The following is a 10,420-nucleotide window of genomic DNA, read 5'->3' on the forward strand; positions in this document are numbered from 1 at the left end:
TCATTGAAAAATGGAATTGGTATTTGTATTGGGATTGCATTGAATGTGTATATTGCCTTTGGTAGTATTGCCATTTTCACAACACTGAGCCTTCCTATCCATGAGCAAGGGATATTCTTCCACTTCTCTAGGCTTTTTTTTTTGTTTCTTGTAATAATGTTTTGTAAAAATTTTATACTAGTTTATTTACAAAGTTCAAATACATTGATTTTTCACACCTGATCTTTCCCATTTCCTTCACCCCACACCCCCACCCATCACTCTGTATGACTCTATATAATTAAACACAACCCCCGCCACCCCCAGCTCATTCTCACTCCTCTGTTTCCACCTTCCCCTAGCTTGGATCTTCATAGTCATTCTACAATAATGTTGTATACAGCATTTGTCCTTATGAGACTGAGTTAGTTCACTCAGCATAATGCTCTCCAGTCCCTCCTGTGTGCTTCATAGTATTCCATCATATGAATATATCATAATGTCTCAATCTATTCCATTCTGGTTGGGTATTTCGAATGTTTCCACGCTCTTGCAATGGTGAATAGAATTGCTATGAACATTGGTTTACAAGACTCTGTTTGGGCCTCAGTTCTCATTTTCTTTTTTTAAAAAAAATTTATTAATTTTAATGAACATTTACAGAGATTTTGGATTTCCATTCATTCACTGCTGCACTATTTTCTCTACCCCACCCCCCAAGTTCATTCAGTTCTCATTTTCTAAGGGTATATTCTAAGCAGTGTCGTATGGAATTTCTATGTGCAGCTTTTTGAGGAAGCACCAAACTGCCTTCCAGAGTGATTGTACCACTTTATAATCCCACCAACAATGTATAAGAATTCTTATCTTGCCACATCCTCTCCAACATTTATCACTTGCTGCCCTGCTAAACTTTGCCACTGCTACTTGAGTGAGAGGGTATCTCATTGTGGTTTTAATTTGCATTCTCTTATTGCCATTGATTTTGAGCATTTCTTCATGTGTCTGTTTGTCATTCAAATAACTTCCTCTGTGAAAATTTTTTCCATGTCTTTATCCCACTTTGTAATTGAATTATCAGTCTTTTTCCTGTGGAGGCCCAATATTCTGTTACTTTCATTATGAGACCTTGTCTGAGATCGTATTGACAAATGTTTGTTCCCAGTCAGTAGGGTTTTTTTTTTCTCCCTGGATTCTCACTATATGTTATTTTTTTAATTTTAATAGTAATTTATTTGTCATTTTATCTGTGTAAACGAATACCCAGCTTATTCTGAATGTCTTCCAGCAATGGTTCTAAATAGAAATGTTAAATTACTGTAAAAAAGTTAACATAATAAAGGACCAAGTTTAACTGTAACTTGATGCAGAGTCCAGTGATCCTTAAAATGATCAAGGCTTTTACAGTTCCTAGTTCTAAACAAGATTATTATTTATCAAGAAGTGCAAACTGATTTTAACATTCAACATTAGTGAAAAGAAGATACTGTGTGTTCTTCCTGAATAACACCATTAGTTTTTCACCTTTTGTTTACATCTCTTCTGAATTATTCTGTAATAATCTTCATTTAATTTTATATCACAACTGTTGGATGTCTTGTGTACAATCTAAGACCCTGAAATTAAACTGGAGAGCTGATGTATAATAAATTTTTTTTTCAGCTAAAGTTTTAAGTGAGTCTATGTTACAAACAAGTTTTCAGATAAATCTTAGCACTTATGCAGAACCGTAAATGTTATCCTGGAACTATTACAATTCTACTTAAACTTCCTTATTGCAGAGGAGAAATGTTCCAGTCCTGACCAGGTCTCCTCTCTCTTCCAGGCTTCAGAGCCGGACAGATGTCAGCCAGCCTTTAGAGTTGGCGCTTATGGTTGGCCTGTGAGCTGCAAGTCCAGTGATTTTGAGTTATTTTGTGATGAGGATCAATTTCTTCATAGATAGCTTCTGTAGTACCAGCAGGAGCTAAAGAATCAAACTCCATCACCTCGTAGTATTTGGGCGGCTGAAGATCATTCTTTGCCATTGCTCAATGTCCAAAAGACAATAAGCAGTTTAATACATATTTTTGCAATCTTCTGACTTCAATTGTAATGGTACCTACCCTAAATTTGAGTTTACTTCCTGCAGCTTAAAATGTAAAATAAGCTGTTCCAATTTTCCCTCTCAATCTAGTTTTCTCACTGTATGTTTGTAAGTGAGTATTTTTCCATAATTATCAGGACAGAACCTTGTAGCTTCCTTCATGGAAGCCCAAGACTCACAGAGATGAATATCAAGGGTTAAGTCCTAAAATCAGGTTTATAATCCTCCAGTCACTCAGTGGATTCTTTTCTCTAGTTTTCTCTTTAAAATCTGTGGTTTCTAAAAAGATTATTAAATCTTTTAAGAACTGACCAAAGGCATCAAGTTTCTAATACACCCCTTTTTTATAAACCAACATTTAAGTCCACACTTCCTTTCTTCCCTTCCTCTCCACATACACCTATTTATGGCCAACTCTCTGCTAGGCACTGTACTGTTGACAACGGGTTCATTAGGCCATCCTTTAAAAAAAAGAACATGATCTTTTTTAAAAAGTGTTAGAAGAAACATTTTATGTATCTGTCTCGCTTGAAGAAAATATATTACACACCTTTTTTGTCTTTAGCAGTGGCATGATGAAATGGTAGCAGGAATTTCCTGGCACCTTTTGGTTTTCTACACTCCTTTTTCAAGGAAGTTGAAGAATAGATGATACGAATGTGTTGGTTGATTTCTCTGTCTGGTCCATTCAAAAACTCTGGGTAATCGTCAACCTGGGAGCAAAAAAATCATCATTAATATTTAATGATTAAATATAAAGGTAACTGTGGGGATTGCAATCAATGTCAAGAAACAAAATGTGTGTATGCATTGTTGAATGAAAACCAAATTTGCTCTGTAAACTTTCACTCAAATCACAATTAAAACAAAACAAAACTGCTTACCTAATATTAGAATAACGAATCCCCAAAGCTAAGGGTGAATTTAAAGCACATTCTTTCTTTTTGTTTTCACAACTGTCACATCTTCCCTTTTCTTACTGCAAGGTTTCTCAATCCAGCTTCTATTTATTTTTGAGTCCTTAAAGAAATGTGCTCAGCAACAAAATCCAATAATCTATTTATACTAGAGGACTGCTAAATAAATAGTAACAGTGTTTCTGTTGGTTGAAATCTGTTCCTCAGTCACTTCTATTATGAAAGTAGATCTTGTAAAAAGATCTCAAAGAAAAATAATTAATTGGGTTTATATTGGGATTTTTCTCTGTAAGAGACTATGTCCATTTGTAAGGAATATTCTAGAGTACAAACATCAAGGTTTGAAAGATTAGAAGTTTCTTGCTCTACATTGTTGCCTGTCTTTTCTCCTCTCAAAAGTGCCAATTTTTTAATTCTTAATTTTGTAAAAAGAGCAACTGCAACACAGGTTTGTCCAAACCTGAATTCTACCCACTTCATAAAGGGGAACTATCCCCATCAATAATTCTCATAGCAACAAACAGACAGCTGGTTGGTCACACATGTTACTTTCCCCAAGCTCCTGCACCTAATTCTACCAATCACTGCATCTGAATCCATTGCTGACTCACAAACATTACTCACAGTTGTGGAGTTTATTATGGAAATATGTTGGAGATTGGAAGAGGCAAAGACTATCACACAAATCAAGTGCAGACTTCGTTCAGCAATCCCAAATCAGATTAATAAGGTGAAATTCCTCAATTAGTGACAGTCCAGGTTCAAATCAGCAGCACAAATGTAAGAAGCCTCTGGTTTCCTTGATCATCCAGCAAATTTCATTTCAGAGCAGTTTAAGGTCAGGTTTTCCTTCAATCATCCAATAAGCAAAACCTTTAACTGTAGCATAAATGCAGGGTTCCTCTGGTTAACTTTGCCACAGTCTCTTCACAGCAGTGCCACTGTTTTCTCTCTTTCCATCATCATCATTACCAGGGTACCTCACAGTGTGAAAAGCTCTCTTATATTGGTCCCAAAGCAGTTGATGATTTGCAAGACCCTGTGTTTGCAATAAGGTAGCTGGAGACCATGCCCCCTTCCTTCAATGGTGGCTAATGTAATCACTAAAAAAGGCAATTCATAGGGGTTTTACACCACTATTATTATTATTATTATTATATTATTATCATTATTATTAATTTTAATGAAAATATATAGCGATTTTGGATTTCCATTCATTCATTGTTGCACATTTCTCCCTGCCCACACCTCCCCTCTAGTTTGTTCTTCTCTTTGAAAAGTAAAAGAAAAAATTCTTTCATTGTTATACAATCCCTCCCCCAAAGCCCACTCCACTATGCAGCTTTCGTTCTGAACTCATATCATGACAATAATACATAATCACATATACCTTTTAAACAGTTCTCTCTCTCATCTGTTTCAATGCAGTATACATAATTTATCCCATATTTCTCAGTCTCTGCCCCCAACCCCTAAGTCAGTCTTGTTTTACAACAGTGGCAATATGCAGTATTTGTCCTTTTGTGACTGAGATAGTTCACTCAGCATAATGTCCTCCAGGGTCATTCATTTTGAATAATATTTCGTGAGTTCCTTGTTTTTCAATACAGCATAGTATTTCATTGTGTGAATATACCAGAGCTTCTCTATCCATTCATTTGTTGATGGGCACTTAGTCTGTTTCCAACTCTTTGCTAATGTGAATAAAGCAACAATTAATTGCTAGGGCAAATGGTATTTCTATTTGCAACTTTTTGAGAAAGCACCATACTTTCTTCCACAGTGGTTGCACCATTTTACACTCCCACCAACAGTGAAATAAGGGTTCCAGTTTCTCCACAACCGAAGGAGCAATTGTTGTTTGCTGCTCTGTTGAATTTTGCTCTTGTTGCTGGGGTGAGATGATATCTCATAGATGTTTTGATTTGCATCTCTCTTAGAGCTAGGGATTTTGAACATTTCTTCATGTGCTTGTTGGCCATTTGAATGTCTTCTTTGCTGAAGTGTCTGTACATATCCTAACACCACAATTTTTAAAGAGTTGTTATTAGTTGCTGTAAAATTAATGCTGATTCTAAGTGAAGCCATGTGTGCACAGTAAACATACCTCATAGGGTTTTCAAGGCTGTGCAGTGACCATTCTGAAGCAGATCACTACGGCTCTTCTTCTGTGACATAGCCAGTTGTTTCCCATGTTTCAGCCATTATTTTTCTTTAGAAAACCAAGAACCCATGCTCACACAGTTTAATACTATTATAAAGCCACAGTACTCAAAACAGCCTGCTACCGGTGCAATAACAAACCCAGAATTGACAGGGAACAGAACTAAAAACCTAGAAGTAAATCCATATTGAGAGCTGATCTTTGACAAAAGGTTAAAAATCCATTAAATGAAGGAAAAAAGAGTCTCTCTGACATATGGTGCTGGCAAAACTACATATCTATTTGCAGTAAAGAAAACAAGCTAGATATCTCACACTATTATCATTCTGGTAGTATGGTTATAGAAAGTTGCACTGTTAACCCAAAGATAACATCTCTTTGGAGTTTTTTAATCCATCAGCTATGTGGGAGGAAGATAAGTAAGTCCCACCTGTGTGATTTCCAGCCAGGAACACCCTCTAGAGGGTCAGCTATGAGTCAGTTTGACTGGACAACAATGAGTTTATATAAAAAAAACAAACTGGATTAAAGATCTAAATGTAAAATCTGAAAAGATCATCAAATAAAAAAGAACACAAAACTTAGAAATCTTAATTTGTGGCACTAATAGATTATCAGGCATAATTAAAAATACACAAACAGCAGAAGATAAGCTAAATGACTGGAACCTTCTACAAATTAAATGTATACACACATCAAAAGAACTCACCAAAGGGAGAGAAATGATTGTCAATATACATTTTGAAAGAGAGAAATTTAGAAAATACATAGAAAACTTCAACAAAAAAAGACAAACAATATCATTTAAAAATGGATAGAGAACATGAGTAAACACTTCACTGAAGACATACAGGTGGCCAACAAACATGATGAAATATTTGCAATCTTTAGCCATTAGAGATTTGAGCTATCATCTCATCATAGCATTAAAAGCAAAGTTAAATAAGACAGAATTCAACAAATGCTGGAAAGGAGAGAGAGAGATTAGAATTCTCATACACTGCTGGTGGGTAGGGCAAGAAGACAGTGTAATCCTTGTGGAAAATGGTATGACACTTTCTTAAGAATTTGGAAGTGCAAATATCAATTAAACAAGTAGTGCAAATATGCCAAAGTTATTTGCACTGCTGGGTATATTGTTGTTATTGTGTATAATTGAGTCAGAACTGATGCAGAGCTGACCCTCCAGCAGGTTTTTAGAGGCAGCAAATCATATGGGAGGAGACAACCCATCTTTATCCTGTGGAATGGCTGGTGGATTGAAACTGCTTGTCTTTGGTTGGCAGTGCAACTCCTTACCACTAAGCCAAAAGGTGATTCAACAGAATATGGAAACTAATACTATCATTAACATCACAAGCAAAATATTGCTGAAGATTTTGAAACAGTTCTTAGAACAGTACAATGACTGAGAACTGCGAGAATTTCAATCTGAGTTTAGAAGAGGCTATGGCATCAGGGATATCACTGCTGAAGTTAGCTGGATCTTGGCAGAAAGTAGAGAATACAAAAGGATGTCTATCTGTGTTTTATCAACTATGCAAAGGCATTGGATTGTATGGATTTCGACAAATTGCGATTAACATTGAGAAGAATGGGGATACCAGAAAACTTAATTGTGCTCATGTGAAACCTATACCTAGACCGAAGAGGTTGTTGTCCAAACAGAGCATAGATATACTCCATGGTTTAAAATCAAGAAAGGTGTTTGTCAGGACTGTATCCTTTCTCCATACCTAATCAATCTGTATGTTAGGCAAATCTGTATTTTGGGCTGTGCCACTTCTGCACACCGCCGCTTGTCCAGTCAATTAGCTAAGTATCTGGCTTAAAAATTTCTTAGGTGTCCTGGACTGGTCTCTTGCCTGGAGCACTAGACCACAACACTGCTGCCTGGCGGGGCCCATCTCCTCTGACTAGAACCCCGCCCCACCCCCCACAGCCCTGCTGTCTGAGTCCTTAACCTGCTGACTGAAAGACCTTATTCAGCTGTCTGCATGCTCCTGCTCATCCTTTGGAAGACCAACATCCAGCATCGGTCCTTCACTTATAAGTCTCAGTCCCACTGGTTGAACACTCCGCCTCCTACCAGGAAGTTCCAGTCCAGTAGCCTGGAAGTCCTACTCCCACCACTTGAAAGTCCTGCCCCCACTGTCTGAAAGTCCGGTTCTTGTCACCTGGAGGACCAAACTCCACCATCTGGACCCAAAGCTGGGATGCCCCAGCCACAACACCCAGAAGATGACCTGCTGCTGCCCCTCTGAAATGCACCAGGGACATCAGTATCACAGGTGAAGCCATTTCATTTCCTCTCCTCTCCCAAAGCCTTTGGCCCAGAACACCTTGGACTGGCCTAGCTGTAGCAGCTGTCTGACAGAGGTGGCTGCTAATTCACAGGCCTTATGTCTCCTGAACGGAAGCAGGTCTCCTCTTGAGTCAAAAGTTCAGAGAGAAACTCAGGCAGGGTAGTTGCCTAACCCTCCTCTGCAGCAGTGAAGTTAGACTAAGAACCTGCTATCGCCCAAGGCATGAAAAACTCTACCACAGCAATGTCATATGGGTAGAAGACTACCTCACACCCTAAACAGACTCCAAATAAGATACAAAACTACTACAGTCTGAATGGATTTCCTGCAGCCAGAAAATCTGGCGGAACTTTCTGACAGAGAATATAAAAGAACAATGATTAATATTTTCAATGGGTGAAAGAAAACGTGAAGAATTACAACCAAGAAGAATTACATTCTTGCAAACAAAACCAAAGAGAAACTTAAAAAAAAAAAAAACCAACCCAAAACAATGCAGATAAAATAGTCATTAGAGGCTCTGGAAAAACTACAATCCAAAATATGAGGACCAATATTTCAGATGCCATCAACATGTTGGAGATATATATATAGAACAGAGTTGAAGAGATGAAACACAGAACAAGTAAAATAGAAGATAGAATCATCACCACTGATCTGCTAGAGCAACAAGCAGAATCAAAAAGGAAGGGAAAAGAAGAAAACATAACTCTTATACATTGTAGGTGGGATTGTAAAATAGTGCAACCATTCTGGAAGCAGTTTGGTACTTCCTCAAAAAGCTGAACATAGAAATTCCATATGACCTACCTCATTCCACTACTTGGAATATACCCTGAGAATATGAGAACTGAGATACAAACTGATATTTGCACACCAATGTTCATAGCAGCATTATTCACCAACACAAGAACATAGAAACAGCTGAAATGTCCAACCACAAACGAATGGATTGAGAAATTATGGTAAATTCACGCAATGGAATATTATGCAGCATGTAGGAGCAATACTTTGTAAATTATTGCCTAACTTGGGAGGGAATGGAGAGCATTATGCTCAGTGAACTAACTCAGTCCTACAAGAATAAATATTGTATAAGACAGTTATTGTCAAATAAGTATAAGGATTCGGGAGTGGTGGGAGAGGTTAGAAGCAGAGAGATATAAATGTACAGGAGAAAGAGGGGATTAATCATTGGGTTATACAATTTGATGGGTGGGGGTGAGGGAAATTGAAAGAATTTGTTCGAATCTGTATTAGAATTTTGTAAATAAGCTAGTGAAAAAAATAAAATGTCATTGTCAAATTAAAAAAAAAAAGAATAATGTGGGACACCATCGAGAGAATTAACATGTGCATCATCGGAATCCCAGAATAGAAAGAAGCAAGTAAGGGCACTGAACAAGTTGTGGAAGAATTACTAGAAGAAAACATCCTAGGCATAATGGAGAATAATGTTGTTGTTGTTGTTCTTGTTGTTGTTATGTGCTGTCAAGTATGTTTTTGCGACTCATAGCAACCCTTATATACAACAGCTCTAAACTCTGTTCTGTCCTGTGCAAACTCATTGTCTCCGACACACTCATCCCGATTACTCCAGTCACTGAATCAATCCATCTCCTAGAGGGCTTTCCCCTCCTGTACCTGCCCCTTCACTCTCCCAAGCATGATGTCCCTCTCCAAGGACCAGTCTCTCTTTACAACATGACCAAAGAGGGAAAAAAATACATATATATATATCAGGATGGATGGCGAAGAGATTGAGATTGTTCACAGCTTCAGTTTGCTCGGCTCTACAGTCAGCATTCTTGGCACCAGCATCCAGGAAATCAAAAAACGTATTGCAATGGGAAAGTCTGCTGTTAGGGACCTCTCTAAAGTACTCCAGAGCAATGCTGTCTCTTTGGAGACAAAGGTGCACCTGATACAGGCCATGGTCTTTGCAATCAATTGTTATGCATCAGAGAGCTGGACAATGACTAGGGAGGACAGAAGGAGAATTGATGCCTTTGAGCTGTGGTGCTGGAGAAGAGTATTGAATGTACCATGGACTGCCAAGAAAACAAACAGATTCATCCTAGAGAGGGTTAAACCAGGCTACTCCTTGGAGGCAAAGATTCTGGGGCTTTTTCTGACATACTTTGGACATATTGCAAGGAGAGACAGGTCTTTGGAGAGGGACATCATGCTGGGTAGAGTAGAGGGACAGCGCAGGAGGGGAAGACCCTCTTTGAGGTGGATTGATTCAGTGACTGGGATAATCGGGATGGGTGTGTCAGAGGCAATGCGACTGGCACAGAATAGAGCAGGGTTTAGGGCTGTTGTACATAGGGTCGCTATGAGTCGCAAGCGACTCGACGGCATATAACAACAACATATATATATATACACACACACATACATACACATACACACTCATACACATACTATATATATATATACACACATTTTACTTATTACATATTACATTATATATATATATATAAAGCTAAGCGAACACCATATAGAATAGACCTTAAAATTAAAACACCAAGGCAGATCACAGTCAAATTTTCCAGAACCAAAGATAAGGAGAGAATTCTAAAAGCAGTGACGGAGAAACAAAGAATAACCTATAAGGGAGAGCAGATAAGACCAAGTGCTGATTTCTCAGCAGAATCCATGTGAGCAAGAAGACAGTGGAGTGACATATATTGAACACACAAGGAACACAACTGTCAACCAAGAATACTATACCCAGTAAAACTCTCCATCAAATATAAAGGTGAGATCAAGATATTACCTGAAATGCAACCCCTGTGGAAAGCAGTATGGTGCTTTCTCAAAAAGTTGCAAATAGAGATACTATTTGACCCAGCAATTCCACTACTGGGAATATACCTCAAGAGACCATAGCTGACATTCAAGCAGATATATGCACATCCATGTTTATTGCAGCTTTGTTCACAATAGCAAGGAGTTGGAAACA

General features: G+C 38.0%; 1 protein-coding gene across 1 annotated transcript in view; it reads right to left on the reverse strand.

The window, feature by feature from the left end:
- The window catches only part of LOC102859265 (chromosome unknown open reading frame, human C12orf56), a 117,915-nt gene that overhangs the window by 101,108 nt on the left and 6,387 nt on the right, over window positions 1-10,420 (reverse strand). Inside the window, exon 2 of the mRNA XM_006886096.1 lies at window positions 2,616-2,778. Coding sequence (XP_006886158.1) covers window positions 2,616-2,778 — 163 coding nt within the window. The remainder of the gene's footprint in view (window positions 1-2,615; window positions 2,779-10,420) is intronic.

The sequence above is a fragment of the Elephantulus edwardii genome, unplaced genomic scaffold (genome assembly GCF_000299155.1).
Source record: "Elephantulus edwardii isolate Elephantulus edwardi_28Jun2011 unplaced genomic scaffold, EleEdw1.0 scaffold00047, whole genome shotgun sequence".
Taxonomy (NCBI): Eukaryota; Metazoa; Chordata; class Mammalia; order Macroscelidea; family Macroscelididae; genus Elephantulus; species Elephantulus edwardii.